This window comes from Strix uralensis, chromosome 3, assembly GCF_047716275.1.
Source record: "Strix uralensis isolate ZFMK-TIS-50842 chromosome 3, bStrUra1, whole genome shotgun sequence".
NCBI lineage: Eukaryota > Metazoa > Chordata > Aves > Strigiformes > Strigidae > Strix > Strix uralensis.
Window position 1 is genome coordinate 26,470,471 of NC_133974.1, and position 18,589 is coordinate 26,489,059.

The 18,589-nt window shown below is 40.3% G+C and overlaps 1 protein-coding gene across 3 annotated transcripts in view; it reads left to right on the forward strand.

Moving 5' to 3' along the window:
- Positions 1-459: 459 nt before the first annotated feature.
- Positions 460-18,589, forward strand: part of AGPAT5 (1-acylglycerol-3-phosphate O-acyltransferase 5) — a 58,261-nt gene continuing 40,131 nt past the window's right edge. For 2 of the 3 annotated variants that reach the window (XR_012628020.1, XR_012628021.1), the window contains exons 1-3: positions 460-930; positions 17,440-17,509; positions 17,729-17,844. Coding sequence is in view for 1 of the 3 variants with exons in the window: in XM_074861700.1 (XP_074717801.1) it covers positions 712-930; positions 17,440-17,509; positions 17,729-17,844 (405 nt within the window). In the remaining 2 variants the exon portion in view is untranslated. The remainder of the gene's footprint in view (positions 931-17,439; positions 17,510-17,728; positions 17,845-18,589) is intronic. The other variant, XM_074861700.1, reaches the window with a different exon arrangement.

Sequence of the window (18,589 nt, forward strand, 5' to 3'; positions counted from 1 at the left end):
GTACAGCCCCTGACCGCCGCTGTGCTTGTAGCTGGCAAAGGTGAGGAGTTCTCTTGGTGCTCCACTTTGGACTCCTGGCAGAAAGGGGGGGTGGGGGTGGGAAGTCAATTTTCTTCTAACCTATGCCGGGTTAAAATGAATACTAGTTACAACTAATCAGTTATAAGCGCGTGTGACTCGTTTCGCGTGGTGCCCAGTAGCTCTCTGCCACACGGCGGGGGAACAGCCGGCACCCCCCGCCCCGCAGGGCTGCCGTAGCTGGGCACCGGGCCCGAGGGGCGAGGGCGGGGGATAGGGACACGGCCCTGGGCCTGCTCGTGGGGGCCCCCGCGGGAGATCGGGCTGGCCGGGGCAGCGGCGGCGGCGCCCGTCCCCTCAGGTCGCGGCCGAGGCGGAGCCAGGGCGCCGCCCGCCCGTCCCGGAAGTCCCCCCGCAGCCGCCGAGGGGCCGCCTTCCTGCCGGTGCGGCTCCGCCTCCGGCCGGGCAATATGGTGGCGGAGGTGGCGCGGGGGGAGCCGTGAGCCGCAGTCGGTGCCCGCTCCCGTGCCTGCCTCCCTTCCTCCCTGCCGGTGGCGGCTGCCGCTGCTGCTTCCCCACCCGCCTGGCGGGTCTGCCCGGCGCGGCGGGCGATGCGGTCGGCGGGGCTGCCGCGCTGTGTGTGAGCGCGCTGCCCATGTGGGTGTCCCGGTGAGGCCGGGGGGCAGCGGGAAGATGCTGCTGTCGCTGGTGCTGCACACCTACTCCATGCGCTACGTCCTGCCCGCCGCCGTCATGATGGGCACGGCGCCCACCTACGTGCTGGCCTGGGGCGCCTGGCGCCTGCTCTCCGCCGTGCTGCCCGCCCGCTTCTACCGCGAGGTGGACGACCGCCTCTACACCATCTACCAGAGCATGGTGCTCTTCTTCTTCGAGAACTACACGGGCGTGCAGGTGAGCGGGGAGGGGAGGGGGGCACCGTCCTGGCGTCCCCCCGCCGCGGGAGCCGGCAGCCGCCGGGGAGCGGCCGTCGGTGATGTCGGCCCCGGGCCCGCGGCTCCGCGCTCGCCTCCCGGCCGGCGCCTGCCCCCCCGCTGCCTCTCCCCGGGCCGCTCCGGCAGGCGGGACGCAGCTCGCCTCGCCGGGCCCGCCGGCCGCCATGTGAGGTCCGCGGGGAGGGAGCGGCGGCGGCGGCAGGTGCGGGCTGTGCCCTTCCCCCGGCCCCGGGCCGCAGAGGACAGCCGTGTTTCGCGGCCGTGCCGCTCCGCTGGTGATGCTTTTCACAGAGTGTTGGTGTTGTGTTCGTTTTGCAGGTCGGGAAAACGGAAGGGATGCGACACCGGCCGTGCTCTGTCAGCACTTGAATGGCAGCCTCCCTTGCACACTTGAACCCTGTGGCCTGTGTTGCACATCTGTAGTATTAAATTGGCAGCAGATAAGAGAACTATAATCAACTATAATTGTACTTAATATACACACAAGTTTTTAATAAATAGAATACTTAACCTCTAAAATACTACAGCTTCTTAGTTTTCGTGCAGTTTACCCCCTATAAGTCTTTGGCCCTTAAACTTTAGGTCAGCCATGGATTGTGATTATTCAGTGTATCAGAAACTGAAGTCCAAGGTTTCAGGTTAATGAGTTGGAATTGGAGGCCTCTCTTGCATGACCAGAGGGGTATTTGTGTTCAAATAATAACACTTCACTTACCTCAGGAAGTGTTAAATTTCTGAAGGGTTATCTGTTTGTCTGTAACTTGAAAAGTAAATAAGGAGACTTTTAATTCTACATGTAAAAAGAATTATGTGTATGACAGGTACTTACTGTGCCTAAGCCTGACTTTCAAAGTTGTCTGAATATAAGGAAACCTATTTGAAGGTAGGGAGTAGAGAATAACAAGTGCTTACATGTTGACTGGCAGGTGACAGAGCAGGTACAAATAAGTCCTTCTTATTTACAACTAAAGCATTCGTCCACTCTTATGAAGCATTTCTTTCAAAATCAGGCTAGGTATCCCCTGATTTCCACTCTTGAGCATCAGTTGTAGGCCTCACTTCATACCAACTCGCTAGGAAACCCGGAAAGCCAGCTAAAGAGAGAAGAATTGCACAGTTTGATATCAGGGTAAATAGAACAGATACAAAATGGAAGTGAGATCTTCTTTTAGTGATTAGTTTTTGATTCACCTTGTAACTCATGTAACTTCACCCTTATGTCTTGTCCAAATTAACTAGCAATTTACATACCTTTTTTTAAATTAAAAAAAAAAGTGAAGAGGGATCAAGAGTTCACGGATTAAATACTTACTGTTTTATCATCTGCCTTCTTTTTTATGTAGCATTTTTAATGCAGATATCTTGATGTGTAGTAACACACCTTGGTCATTATCTGCTGAAAGTAGCAGTATAGTAGTTTAATTCAACGCGTTCCAAGAATGAGAGACAAAAATCAAGATATCAGTTGTAATAGAAAAATTACTCAAATTTCCTACAAATAGTGTGTGCACAGAGTAGCAACCACTTTGAAATTTTGATAAGATCTTTTATCCAAAAAAAAGCCTTTTTATCAAAAATGCTAACCAAAAGAAACAGAAAGGCAGCTGTCATCTGTTGACCTCTGTTTTCTTTTATTGCATTGATAAAACTTCATCCACACACACACCAAAAAAAAATGGTGGGAGACAGTACAAGGGATCACTTAGGACAACATTAAAATAGAGATGCCTTGTCACAGTAAGTAATAGATGATGTTAAGAGAAGAGGAGATGATACATACAGAGCTGAAATAAAGGATAACAGAAACAAGAGAGCCCACAAAACCACTGTGGCATATATCATAAGTAAAATAGTAACTGAGACTGAAAGGTAAATAAAAACAGGGAAAATATAGCTATGTTGAGAGGTAAGAAGTAGAATCCTTAGAATTTATGTATCGTTTCAGTGGAAGATAACCCCCATTTGTTTAAGGAGGAGAAACAGGGTGTCCTTTCAGACCTGCTCTTGCAAACAATGAAAACATTTAACTTGAAACTCACAGTGGAAAGTTAAACATGTGCCCCAGTGTTTGAGATTGGGATGGTAACTTGAGAGGTATTGGATGTTTTAAGGCATGTTATTAGATGCAGAAGTGTAGCATCATTGAACTTAATCACTTATTCCCAAAAAGCAATGCAAGAATAGTAACTTGTGTGGTTTTAGAAAGGTGGCTGTAGGGCTTTGCCAGCATTAAGACATCGTAATAGCCATGGGAGGGAGGAATTCAGCATCTCTTTCAGGTCTAATAATTTATTCAGTTGATCGAAGTGTGTTGGGATATTTTTTTGTAACTGGATAAATGAGAGGCCAAAAACCTCATCCATCAGAATACTAGAATTTGTTGCGTAGTCATTAGGATTATGCAGATGCTTAAGTGACTTTCTGAATCAAAGCCTTAAGTGATTTAAGTGGCTTAAGTGACTTCTTAGTGTTGCCGCCTTTTTACCCTATATAAAAAGTCTTTAATGTTATGTACTATTTAACATTCTTTGGCTTATTACGGATAGAGTATTTGTAGTTTTTCAGTATGATAACACTCTAAGGCAGTTGTGAATAGTTGAGGTGTCTGATCTTAAAATAATATTTTTGCTGAAATTGCCAGCAATGTGAGTGAGGCCTTCACAGAGTGAAGTTGCTTTGGATCATAAACTTAGATTATTTTTTTGACTGAATGAAATACTAGTGTATCTTGATATTTATTTTGTATTTATTTATCTGTCAGGAAGTGATGTTTCTGTGTATCATCTGCTGTTAGTCCATCAAGTATCTAAATCTCCCCCTCATGACTGTATGCACAAATGTATTTTTTCTTCTTTTTTTGTTCTCCTTGGATGTTTTTAGCCAAGTTTATTAAAACAAAATCTATAGTTCATGCTAGGAAGGCATTTTATCTATGTAGCAAATTCTTTTCAGTTGTGAAATGTACCTAAATAAGGTGATAACCTGATCTGCATGACAGAAAGTCTCGAAAGACTGGTTAATTCCCTTTTAAGTATTTGACTTGCGATCAAAAAATAGTTACAGAGCTGTAATTGCTGTGACCCCTTGCTGACTTTTTATGTTTTAGAGAGTGGCTCATGAAGTAACTGTAAAAGTTTTTTACTTTCTTATACTGTAAATACTTTCCCTTTGTAAATTTTGGGTCAGACCTGGGTTTTTTCCACCAAAATGATTTGTTTTACAAAGCCTAAGAGAACTTCAGCTAAGATGGAATCAGTTTAGGTTTTCCAGTGATATTAGAATTCTGTTAACGTATTGCCAGAAATGTCCGTTTTGCTGACTATCATGCAAGAGTTAGCTGTGGAAAATCAAAGAACCAGTATGTATAGTAAAAGAAGCAACCCAGAACGTAGCAATACTGCAAATGAGGTAAACTGGACAAAGCCATTACACCTGTAAAGTGAAATCCTGTTATGCTGTGTAAATTTGTCAGTTCAATTGCGGTTTAGCAGATATCCATGAATTTTATTAAGGACGATATACAATTAATCCATATGTGGCATTGTGACAATGCTCTTCAACAATCTCCAGGATTATAAACTCACAGTAATGAAAATTTGTAAATATCCTCTGTTGGAAAGTAGTATAGAGGGAATGGTCCTGCTTTGGCCTTATGTTGCTTTTGATGCAAATGCAGTTGTGTTGCTCCCCACCTGTCCTGCTGCAAGCTGCAGGAGTGCTACAGTACCCTCTTCTAGGAAGAATATATACGAGATGCTTGAACTCTATGTAAAGTGAGTAGAAGGTCTTCAAGAGCAAAGGATGTTAATTTTATCAGTGATGAGCCAAAGCAGTCAATGACACAAACAGGTGCAATTCAGGCACTTTGGAGGACTTGCATTTGCTTGTCGTAATAGCTGACTTGGCCCCAAGTTTCTAAATCAGCAAGTAGCCTGTGAACTGTGGTTGTGTTACTGCTTTTGTCTTTACTGTACTAGGGAAGTCTGGTCTCTCACATTTCATACAGACAGTAAGCAGTTGCATCTTACCATAGAATGTGAAAACCAAAATGACTGCAAATATGCCTGTGATTAGGACGTTTGAAGGGCTGAAAGGACTAGTAATTCAATATGATGAATGCTGTCATCTCTCTGTGACCCTTAGCATTTTATCCCCGTTGCAGTCAGGGTGATGAAATTAATGCCTATTGTGTTTGTGCACATGTTTCAGATCAGATGAGGACTAAATGTTCTTCAACTTTTTTTGTTGTAATTGTGTTTGGTATTTTGTATTGAGTGACGGTGAAGAAATAATAAAGAAATAATTGCTTGGACTGCTTCCTAAAGGATAGTTTTCCATCTGAAAGGTTTTGACGGTTGAATGAAATCCATGACTGAATTAATGTGCATGGATTTTGTTCAGTGCTTGTGTCAGCTGTCTTCCCTACCCCCACTTACTGCTGAATTGGAGTTTTTGGAAGTGGTGCTTTCATTATAGGCATTATGAAATTCTGGTTTTCATTGTTATTACAGGACTCTGGAAGGGCTGTGAGAATCAGATGCTACCTCAGTGTTATTTAGCAGAGCTGTAGTATTTCTAACAATTACTAGAAAAGACAAGAGATCCCTGTTAAACAATGCAATGTGCTTTCTGGATTGGTATTGAAGCTTGTTCTTGCTGTGTCTCAACGAGGTTGAAAACTACTTTAGATTAGAGCAAATTAAAACTTTGCGGAGACACTGTGGTGCTGAACTCTTGACGATGTTGTCCGGTGGGGTAGAGCCTGGGCTGTGTTTTATGCCATGCTTCCTAGGAAATTTGAGGAGACCTCGGTGTCAGAGATTGGGATGGATGCTTAGTCTTCTAGCTATTGGCCAATTTTCATTGGAAGTAAGGGTTACGAGGTCTGTGCCCATCTCTACTGCCAGGACAGCAGCCTTCCCAGGCAAGGTTGTCTTTACTTACTCCTCATTTTCCCTTTTGAAGCTGTTCAGGCATCCAGCAGGTAATTCGGGAGAGCCGAAGGTGGAGGTGGGAAGCAAAAGAGGCAGCGCAAGTCTAATGGCCATAATTTGGGAAGACTGAAGGTGGAGGTGGGAAGCAAAAGAGGCAGCGCAAGTCTAATGCCCAAGTTGCAACATACTCATGTCAGGGAGGAGCCTCTGGTTGCTGTTGGTGAGGTGGGTTGTCATCTCTTAGGAACCTGGGTCTTCCCTCTCCACAGTGAGAGAGGCGTCATAACCAGGCTTCATCAACACAGGGTAAAGGTTCATCTTCTAACTGCTTTCTGTTGGTAGATGTGAGTGACAGGATCTGACTCCTCTCAAGATGAGGACCCACTTCCTGGGCAAATGCCATAACTGGAAGGTCAAAAGGAGATGTCACTTTTCACCGGTGTCCAGGTGTGTTTGGAAGGAAAGTGCTGGCAACTGCATTTTGGCATGAGCCTAGTTTTATGAACCTGTGCTTGAGTTCCCTGAGCTCTCCTCCCATTCTGGCAGCTCAGGAGTGGAGGAGTACTGGAATGGTATGGGAGCTGAGTGGGAAGGCGCAGAGCTGCAGGCAAGGCAAGCCTCCAACCTCAGGTGGGAGCTGAACAGCCTCCAAGGGCTTGCGCTTCCCTAGTTCATTCCATGTAACTCTTGTTAGCACCTGCTCATGTTGCTGCTGTTAGCTGTTGTGAAGCATGTTGAGAGGTTCAGATAATCATAACTTGTGTATTTGAGATGGTAGAAATAATGAAATAAAGGTCTTGGGGGAGTGATAGAAATTGGGGCATTGGTGCAGTGCAAAGATTGACAAGAAACTGGAGAACGTAGTGAAGTGAATCACTTCTGTGTGGTAAACTTCTGAAAGAAGCTCAGTGAAGTTTTGATGATGTGATACTGGCTCCGTGAAGACGGTTTACCCTGGCTCATCTCATTAGAGATTTCAGTGCACAACTGTTTGCAGGTGTATATGTCTTTTATAGTATACAACAAAGTCCTGTGTGTCACTGTGGCAGAAATTAAGTGATGCCTGCTAAGCCTGAGGGATGTGACTTTCAAATTAAGATGGATGCCTAATTTTAGACTCCTACGTTCAACTGTGGTGTGAGGCAGCAAAAATAGATACATTAGGTATGTAAGCTTTGTGATCTTTCTTTTTTAGATATTGCAAAAGATATATTTGCGTATATCTTAATTTTTGTTCTGCCTGCCTTTGGCTATCATTCTGAAGGTGAAAATGAAGTCCTTCATGACTCCCTGTTTGTTGGGATATTGTCTGGAGTTCTGGTGTGCTGCAGATTTGGCTCTGGGGCAATCTGGAAAGAATGTATGCAGAGATTCCACATTCGGTGCTGGTCCTGATCATCCTGCACCTTCTGCCCAATATATGAAAAATAAATTAAATAAATTAAAACTGAGGTCTGTTAGCATTTTTAGAAATCATGTATCAGCTGCCTGAACCAAAACTGCTGTTTGGGTTCATAAATTAGAAACTTTGTGTGGAGAGCTCCCTGTCATATGTTTTCAAATTGGCAAGTCACAACTGAATCTGAATTTTATATCAGCCTTATCTAACAGTTTAAATTGCAGTCTGCAATTTAAAACTAATATGTATGTTTACATTTTAAAGTTATCTATCTATATTTGTGAAAATACTAAAAAGTCAAGTATTTGTCAGGTAGGAAAAACTAAGGAGTCAAAGGGCAGGTTTGAATGCACTTAAAGTTCCAAGTATTTGGCCAGTAAGCTTTACAATCTCATGGTTTGATTTTAAAATAAGATGTCCTGATTTTGCATAATTTGTTATGTTTGAAAATAAAAATGGTATTTATCACATTTTTTTAAATTACACTTTTTCTTCTTTTTTTGCATTTAACTGCATTTTGGTAGATACTGGGCCATGGAGTTTTACAGTGTGCTTCCATGCCCTTCCTTCTGCTTACATTATGTGTCGAGATACTTTAGGTAAGGATGATTGTTAATTGAGAAGTTTTTTCTCCTGATATTCTACCATCAGACACTGTTCTTGCCAAGAGAAGATTCTATTCATAGTTAAACATTTGACTCCAATAATTTCAAACTATTTACCTCAGGTTTACAGGGTATCCTTTTTTTCTGTTTTAGTTGTGTTAGTGTAGGCTGAAATGTCAGGGATTTTGACATTACAATTATGAGGAAATGTATCTTCTCAGGGGAAAAATATTCTTTAATCTTTGTTCTGTCAATTTGAATTTATGCTATGAAGAGATTTGAGATAAAAAAACAGGCAAATTATTTGCTTCTTTTGTTCATTTCACTTCTGTCACATATTACTTGCCATCTTCCCTGTTATAAGTAGCTCCTCAGTGTGGGGCTAGGAAATCATAGAGCGTATGCTAGTTTGATTTTTAAACATAAAATTAGCTATCCATTATTTGATCAAATCTGTATTTGATCACATAACTAGATGTGAAGAAAAATAATTGTTTTGGATGACTTTGAACTGTATTGTGGTAGTGGCAGTAATTTTTCCTCTGGAACTTATGGATTGACTTTAAGAGTTATCTGTCCCATTTTCTAATGCTACTTGGGAACCTGAGGGCATGCATATTTCTTTTTGTGTAAGCAAATATAGCGCACAGTCCCGAGCAAGCTGTAGGTGAACTGGCTCATTTACACCCTGTGGTGGTGTGCAGATATTAGAGTGATTTTAACAGTGGCTATTTTTTTGAGGCTTATTCAAGTTTCTTGCGTTGAGGTCTGGAGCCAGATTAGTTGCAGCTAGCTCAACCTCTCTGCGTGTTCTCTTTTGCTGTGTAATGATACCTTTGCCTCACCTTGAAAGTCCATAGTGCTTAAATTCTAAATACTGAAAATTATGTGTGGAGGAGCTTTCAAAAACCTTATTCTACAATCACAAGCAGAGGACGTAGAGGTTTCTAATCATCCCCTTTCCCATGCGTGTCAACTCACTGATAACTTCACACCAGTTCTGTCTGTACTTGATATAAATGCTTGTATGAGTATTGCCAATAAAGATACAGTCAGCTGCTCCTTGGAGTCCTTGGCATTTAGAAGCAATGTTCCTATTATAAAGACCTCTAGCTAGAGGAATACTGCAAACCGCCACAAGGTTTCCTGCTTCTGGCTGGTGTGTGGTGCACAAAGGAGAACATTTCTAGAATGTGCCAAGGGACCATAGCTGCTATTTTGGGGGAGATGGATGGGACATGGACATTGTGTATTTCCACTACAGAAGAGTAATAAACAATAGCTACATTGAATGTGGGTCACTTTTTCCTTTCTTTTAAGGAAATTACAAAAATCTGTGGGAAGAAATCTTCAGAGGTGCCAAAGGCTTATATAAGGGAGACTATTTCTCTCCTAATGAAACAAGTGGAATACTTCCTTCCACTCTCGTGCTAGAAAGCATGTTCAGGTTTTGTGTAATACCAAGATATCAGATGTTCAGAAAAACCCTCCTGTTGAAATCTCGGTTTATAAATAATCTCCTTTCACATGTGCTACATATAATTGAAATATGTGTAGTACTTGTTAAAGAAATGTAATGACTAGTGGTTTATAATAAAAGTTATTTTGATGCTCGAATTTTGACTTTCCCAAGTGGTCACTGATTTTAATTGTGGGCTGCTCCATGGTCCATGCCATAGAACTGCACTTTTATCAAAAGAAAGGTCCAGTAAATTATTTAGGCACTGAAAATAGGGTTTATTCAAAATTTAGATGACAAAATCTTAAAACTACGTTCATGATAAGTCCTACTTTTTTCTGTCACCAAGACTGAAATAGTTAAGTTATACAGATGCCTTTTTTTTTAAGGTTTCTCAGATAGCTAAGGAGTCCAGGTAGGAATGAAGTAGTTCTGTGTGCTTAAAGCAGAGTTCCCAACCCATGTATAACCATTACCAGAATTCAGAAGCAAAGCTCCTGAATCTACAGAGTACTGCCAAATGGTATTTAACATATACTTACAGGACTGTGGACCTCAAAAAAGTTTAGCTCTTTTTTTTTTTTTTTTTTTTCCCCCGTACTTAAACAAAGCCCAGAAGGGAATAAATCATGATACCTCTCTTTAACTTAGTGAGTTAGAGCACAAACTCAACTGACAGGATGCATCAGTTCTCTCTACATACACGTATCCCCACCACTTCTTTGAAAAAGATTTTTAGGCAGTTTGTTTTCAGAAGAGAGAAATCCCTGCTCCATAGATGTACCTTCTAACAGCAGTGAGCACTGTGTTAGGGTGGGATAGGATTTAAGATCTGCTTCCGGTGGGCTAGATTCCGGCAATTCAAAGCTGGCAGGCTAAGTATCAAGATTTTGTGAATACCCTTCTGCAGCACTGAGCTCTCCTAGAAGCCAAGAGCTCCTGCTTTTGTTTGATGTGACATGGATAACCACTGGAGTGGTTTTGTTGAACCTCGTCTGGGACTGTTTAAGTCTAAACTAACTGAAATTTCCCCAATATACTTGGTATTGTGGAAACTTATTTTCTCTGAAATTAGCCTTTTGCTCAAATTGGATATTCCAGTTATTATGGATATTTCCCAGAAATTTGGTCTATCACATGCCCTTTCTCTAAACAATAATCATCACATGAATCACCCTCTGAAATAGAAGTTTCGAAACTACACATCACTCTCTAGGTAATGTTAGACTGGTGTGAATAAATTGGTTTGTAATGTTCTACTCTAAGTCACCATCTGAGGCTTTGGGGAGAACTGTAAGGAAGGGTGTGTAATGCTGCTGTAGGATTAAGTCCTTCACATCTTAGTACTCTGCAGCATCTGTGAAAATTGCAGGGGTAGTAGGCATTGAAAACAAAGCTAGTCTATTAAAACACATGATAGTGCTCATCTGTTGACAACTGTCTCATTCATTTTACAGGATTGTGGAGGTTTTTCGTTGGTTTTTTAGAATTACAGTAACCGTGTTAAAGAGTATTCAGAATAGCAGGGAATGTTTGCATCACTGAGCCTGCTGCTGTAGCTAGATGTTCTGAGTATATACATTTTAGTTAACTTTTCTCTGTATGAAACTCTTTCAGCTTTTGCTCTAAAGTAAGTGTCGTAGTTATTGCTCTTTATTTGATTTCTTTCAATAAGCTGATGTCAGTGAAACTATCAAGATTTTTCTTCAGACTGCCTGCCCGCAGTGAAAAATACATAATTCACTATAAAACTCTAGAAAATTAGACAACTTATTTCTTATAGTCTAAATATTTGCAAGTCTTTTTTTATGCTAAAATAGAGGTGGTCAAATATGCACAGAATAAAATATTCTAAAGCTGTATTTTTACTGACACTGATACTATAATAAATTTTGTTATTAATATATTGTTTTCATTAGCTCACAAGGTACCTGCATTTCCTTTTAAGATTTTATTAATTCTGATTCTTCCAGGAGCTTTCCCATAATTCAAGGGTCAATTATCTTTAGTTCAGCTGAGAAACTGTAAAGCTTTTACAGTCTGCATCAGAACTAGATGATTTCTATACATGTAGCTAGTACCACTGAATGAAGCATAACCACTCATGTTTCTAAGTTTGTCAATTTAGACCCTAAGTCTAAAAGCTAGTATAAAAGCAAAAATGTAGAGACTTCATACTTAACATCAGATGGTATGATTCAGTCCTGCATAATCCATATAGGTGGCTAATACAATCTTCTTGCAAAAAATAAAATGGCAGTAACTATTTTTTTAAGTTCTCTGCATTCTGGTTCAATCAAATGAATGATTTATTAAAAAAAAAAAATACATATAGGAATCTTTTCAATATGCCCCAGAGTTCAGTGGCAATGGGTTTCTTCACCGACCCTCATTAAAATACATAGCTGCAGAATATTTGAATGAATAACTAAACAGGTTATGAGGTGTAGCAATAATATCACCATTACCTAAAAACTGTGTGTGACCTAAAGGTATTTTTAGAAAAATGATACTTTTTTTTTTTTTTAGATCTAGAGAAAAAGCAACTAAAAACTAAAACGTGAAAGTCCTTTTTCCTTCTGGCCTATTCATATTTCTTATGCTGTAGGCAAGTGAAACCCGTATCTGTTAAATGTGAATAAAAGTGCTTCTCTGTCTTCTGTGAAGGAAAATAAACATTTGAAATTCTTATAGTAGAACATCTGAAAACCTGAGAAATTTGTCAGCACCAAGTACAAGTTCCCCATTTGTATCCTGTCTTGAGCCTGCTTCTTGTCAAACAGGATAAATAGGTTCTGTGATCTGAGGTACTTTCTGTAGAAGCTCAAAGGACTGGTTGTGTCATCAGACAGGTTTTTAAACTGAGAGAATTTAAACAACTTCCCATAAGATGCCTGCAGCAATGCTGCAGAAGTCAGATTGCACTGGATTACATGTTGACTTCAGAAGCTGTATCTGGTAGTTGCTTTTGGTGGTTTCTTGATGCAAGCTCCACCCTTTCACCACAAAATTATATCTAGCCTTTTTAACAAACAGATGAGAAATACATCCTAGGATACTATTTATTTTAATAAGCACTCAGCGTTGTAGTCATGCCCAAGTAACAAAGATGCTCTTGTCCCAAAGAGCATGCAGTCCCAGTTATAAAAGCAGTCAGGAAGAAATAGCAAAATGGAGAGAAGTGCCTGTTGTGAGGGTAGCACAGGTGAGTATATGAAGTTTGTATGGTTGCTTTTAAGTAAAGTGTTGATGTCTTGAATGTTCTGTTTCTCCTTCTCATCCTCTAGGAGAGGGAAGGAATGTTCTCCTGTTGTTATCCTACTGCTTTTAGCCTCCTTTCCAGTTGCTATTGCCTGTGCTTGAAGCTTGTTTTTCCTGATCAGAATGCTCCACCACCTCTGCAAAGTGCCCCCAGTGCACATCAGTTTTGTTGAAGTAACAGCAAAGAAGGGAGCATCATTCTGCAGTTTACATCTAGTTTCTTTGAATAGAGAAGGAAGGAGGATGAACATGTGATAGGACATGAGATGAGAAGGCCTGAGTTTTTACCACCAGTAAGCAACTGTGTTGCTTTACTGCCACTGAAGCAGAAGTGCCAGATCAGCTCCTGAACTGCCCCCATTATCAGCCACATGCAGTTATCATATTAAGGTAATCTCTTTGCTGGGAGTTTGATGTAGTCACCAGTTGACTTGCAAGCAGGTTCTGATAGTGTGATTAATTTTACCTCTTGAGTTATTTTTGTTGTGGCCCTGTTTACTGAGCTGATGTAGCTAGATGTGATTAAATGATCTGTTTAATTTTCTTTGGTATGTACAGATTTCATAAGCAAGAAATAAGACTCTAAACAGGGAGTGTCCACCTTGTTGCAGTGAAAACCTATGCAAATTATGAGTTATTCAGATATGGCTGCTGTGCAGGACTGTTTTACATTGCTACGTGACCTACCACATTAGCACAGCCATAGTTGAGTATATTGCACTAAAAGAGGCAGAGGCTGCTAGGGAAGCTGTAACTGGTGTCACCAGATCACCCAGGTGCTTCTATTTGCATGCCTAGGTCAGCCTATCACTGAATTAGTAAATACTCCCATCAGGAGAGCTTGTTGTAACCTCCTGTTAGTGGATCAGAGCTTCCTCTGGCCATAACACTTTGAGTTGCGTCTTGTACCCTCTGAGCGTGTGAACAGCTTGGTGTGTGGCATCCAGAGAGGCTGGGTACCAGGCTTCCCATGGAAAGGAATGTCATAGCATCCAGTTTCCTTTATTTGAGACCTCAATGAATTGAGTTTGACAGCGCTGCTATGTAAACAGATGTGAAGGACCCATATTAACAGTAACTGTATTACCCGTTACTGTGAACTGGGCTGTGAAGCAACCAAAACATGGCTAAAAGCACACACCTTAATGTTCTGTATCCAAGTAATGTTTGCAATGTTAGACTGTAAATCTGCATTTTAAATATTTTCCCTCAAATCTCTACTTGCTTTGGCTTGCTGTGTTGCTCTTCCTTTTAACTTGTTTTCTTTGCTTTACTTCATTGTGCCTTTTTTTTTAAACAAAGCAGCACCTATGCAAATTAATAGGTTCCTCACTTGCTTCATTGTGGCAGACAGAGCATTTATCTTCTCAGTCTTTCAAGCTGCTACATACATTCAACGTATGTATACTGTGGCATTTGGAGAGCAGTGCATAAAATATCTGAAACACTAGGCATGTTAGCTTCTGAAACTGAAAATTGCCTCCCAAGCATGTCCCACACAGCTTCCCTGGTGTTGGCTAGTAAGTGCCCTGCAGAGGGGAAGACCACCCCCGCTGGTGCTCTGCAGACCTTAGGAACGGCACTGTTCTTCTGAGGAGGACTAGGTGTCTCTTAGCTACTCTGATCCCTTTGGGTTGCTTCAGGAGGGGCATGCATGCAACCTGGCGCTGTGGACACTTGTTTCTGCATTGCTGGGTAAATCATGCAAATGCTTGCCTTCACAGTGGTCCCCAGATCTCTTCTGCACTGGCAGACTGAGAACGAACCAGAAACTGCATGGTCTCTGCAGCAGGGAATTCTGCAAGTTAGCTACAAAAAATAGCAGGGAGCCAGAGGTTCTTTGGAGTCCATGAAGAAGAGTACTGTATCATTTCCTTCTGCAGCTACAATATACATTAGGTGCTCTCGTTCACCTAAAAGCATCAGATTATCAGAAATTGAAGGGCTTGCCCTGAGGGGACTCTTCCCCTGCTTATCAACAAGCAGGTGAATTCTACAGACATCATCTCAAAGTGAAAAGGGCAATGTTCCTTTAGGATTCAAAGCTCTTAACTGTTAGCCCTCTGGAAGGTCTATGAAAATTTTCAGAAACACAACAATGAAGCAAAAATGCTTCATTTTCGGGAGGAGAGCTCTGTGGGTGACCATAGAATAGGTGTCTCCTGTGAAATCTGAAGAAGCCTCTAGAGAATGCAGGTTGGAAGTTGCCATTCTTACCTGATTGTAATGACAGTTGTAAATTTGTAGCGCTCAGTTCCTAGCTGTAAGTGTCTAGTACCTGAATAGCTGTTTGCTGTTCTTTCATGAACTGCATGAGCATTTTCTGGGGATTACTGAAACGGGCAGTGCTGAAGTGAATGATGCTGCACTTAAAGCTCTCTTAGGCTCAACCATCTGAACAAACAAAATGGAGTTTCCAGATTTTCTCACTCCTTCCTTTGCTTTGAAATAAAATATCCACTTTTTGGGGTTTAATGAGAAGTAATTATAAATAGGAAAAGATAGATTTTAAATTTTTTTTTTTTAGTTCTGTACAACAGTGTGGCTGTGTGTTCTATCATGAGTAAAAAATTTTGGTTCATTACATGTAAACACATGTAACTTTTGGTAAAATACAATGTTGTACAAAGACATTGTTTACAGTAACAATGAGTGGGTGTTCCCGTGGGATTAAAAAGTGAACTAGATCCAATCTTATTGAAATTAAAAAGAATACAGATTAACTGTTATATTTGGCAGACACAACTGTACATGTTTTTTTAAGGGAATGATCCTTTATGTTTGTTTTTACTCATGCAATAGTCACAAGTGCATGCTTTGAATTGTGAGTGTGATTACACTGAGATTTTGACTTTGTATATTAAAGTGGAAATTTACAAGTTGAAGTTATAAATTGTATATTTCAAACTCTGTTTCTTGTGTGGGGCAGCTCTTACAGTGTTGAGGGCAGGTTTTGTTTTGTTCTTACTTTCTTACATTTTTAAAAAAAAGCACAGATAGCATTTGGGACTTTCTGGTTTAGTGATTTGCTATATTGGGCCTTTCCCTTCCTCTAAAGCAGTCTTTGCCAGAAACTGCATAGTGGAGTCTTAACTTGAAATTAAAGAGAAATGTATTTATGGACCTAGTATGTAACACTGCTGGGAAAGTGTACGCTTGAAAAATGAAGCTTTAACTCCATAAGTGATAGTAGGAAGATATTTTTTTATTTCAGTGGAATTTTTGCACCTGAACTGTAAGATAAGACCCTCTGACTGCTACCTTGCACTAAATAGTGTGTGGTACCTAGAGTGTCAGCAGTCAAGTTATAAATTCTCCTGGAACTGTAATGAGAAAACTACTCCTACAGCAAAATCTTGTTTGAATTTCTTGGATACTGTTCAGAATATACTTGTCAACTGTCTTGTTACAAATAACATTTGGTTAAAATTTATTGTGTGTGCCTTTTTTAAAAAAAAAAAAGTAATGTGCTCTTTACTGTATGCTGCATGATCTCTTGTTCACATATTTGCTGAACATCTCGGTTTGCCAATATTTGGTTTCTTGCTTTGAAAACAAACTTTGATCAACAGTGCAGTTGCATTTTCAGAGAAGAAGGGACAGCATGAATGTAAAACTTAGTTTTATGTGGGTTTTTTGCCTAGCGTTACAATACAAGGCATTACCCATCCAGCATGCCAGGTTAACTGAGAGATGGGTAGATTTCCAGAGACGCTTATAGAGACTGTAAGGATCAGTACAAGACTCAGCATACTAAATTATATTAATCAAGATCTGAATATTAGTTAGATCTTCCTGAAAAAATTCCCAGATGGTCCAGGCTAGGGAAGAGGTGATAAGTGGGTAAACCTTCCAAATAGCACTTTGTGTTTTAGTGGAGTCATTTTGAAGAAGAGTGTATGTTTAATACGGCTAACTTCTAGAAATAAGGAGTGCAGCCATTGGTATTGACAGAACAAGGGGGGAATGCTACCTAGAATGTACTAGTTGGGAAAACTAAGCTTCATTAGATAATGACAGTATACATTAAAGATAATTAAACGGCTGCATGGATTCTTCAATTCAGAATTGAAATGGTTTCATGCATTCCTCATTTTATATTTGAAATAAAAGTAATTGAATCCATTTTAAAAGGTGAATTGGATTACTGCTTCAGCGTCTTACTTTGTAGTCATGCTCTCAGAAGGTTATTTCACTGGTAGACAATTACCTTTCAGGGGTGGGAAACTACAAGGTTAAAAGCGTGTCTTTAGCATAGCAGAGGAAAAAAAAAAACAGCAAAACCTTCTGTCTGGAAGCTGAAGATCAATTTAAAGACACCCCTCAACCTCATGCTTTTTTGTTCATTCATGATGGTTAAAAGCATGGCAAATGACTGAGATTTTGTTCTTGATCTAACCCAGGAAAATTTACCATTTTAGATTGAATGATAACAAGTGTCTGTCCAAAGCATGTTTTATTCATTAGATGTATAAAGTTAAATGCTGGTTTTGTACATGTCTATGATTCCTCTTTACCTTTAATTATATTAACATAGGGATCTTGTGCATATAGGTCAGCTTCCATGAATCCAGTTTTAGGTCTGAGGCACAAGAACAGAATGGCTTTCTTAGGCCCTCATGAATTAATAGTCACTGCTTTGATAAGTCAGTTGTATGCATGATGGGGACTGATGCAGTGATGGGATGTTTTTGTGTTAATGGTGCTAACTTGCTGGCAGTTTTCCTAGTAAAGAGCTAGTTACTGCATTGGATCTCATCACTGCCTAATGCAATGAAAATAAAGTAATACTACATTTCTCTTTTTTTAGGTAATAATCTATGGAGATTTGCCAAAAAATAAAGAAAATGTAATATATTTATCAAATCATCAGTGTACAGGTTTGTAATTTTTTTTGTTTGTCTTGACACTTTCATAGATTTAAAGAATCTGTTTATTGTGTCTCTTCCAGCCTTGCCCTAATGAGTAAGAACTTCTACTTTAGAACTTCTAGTTCAGAAACCTTTAATGATACCTATATATACAACATGTGATTTTTGTTTCATCAGTGACAATTAAAAACTAATTCAACTAAACATTCTGGGCTTTTGTCTTTGCAGTTGATTGGATTATTGCGGACATGCTGGCAATTAGGCAGAATGCTCTTGGGCATGTCCGGTATGTCTTGAAAGATGGGTTAAAATGGCTTCCGCTGTACGGGTGGTATTTTTCACAGGTAAGCCCATTCACTTTTTCCTTGCTGTTTGTGGGTCAAATATGTAAGGTGTACTTTCCTTCTGTTTATCATACATGCTGAGAAGATGTAGTTCTGAGCTGTCACTTGTTTATTTGAACATGAAAATAGCTGGTTTCGCTCAGTGTAGTTAGCTGTGTATCTTAGCTGAGAGACAGTTATTAAAGAATGAGTTTATTTTTCTAAATTAATACTACTTATGGGTGTTATTACTAGAATTAAAACTGCAGAGTCTGTTAGAAGCATTTCAGAATATTCTAGAACCTTGTTCTTTGTACAGTCCAAAAACCCACTTAGCAGTAGGTGTAAACAGACTTTTTTTTTTCTATGTATGGGGTTTTTTTTACCATGCCACAAATTGGGAGTCAATTGACATTGCTGTGGTGTACTTACTTTTTTTTCAATTGTTTGGATTTAACACAATATAAAAGAGGAAAACTGGGCCTAGTGTAGTGTGGAGGAAAAGTAGATCCCAGCCTCCATGAAAGTGTTGATGGTTTTGCTTTGGACTTCAGTTAAGCAAAAAACTGAGACTAACAGTTTTCCTATTACTACCTTTTACTTTCTCCTCTTCCTGCATAATGCTCCTCTTGTTCCTTTCAGTTTGAGAGCTCAACCTGATGTGACACAAAAGTATACAATTACTAAAGAATCAGTGGGCCATGATCATTGTACAGACAACAGACTGAGTGGATGTGATCTTTAATCTAAAATGGTGGAGAACAAT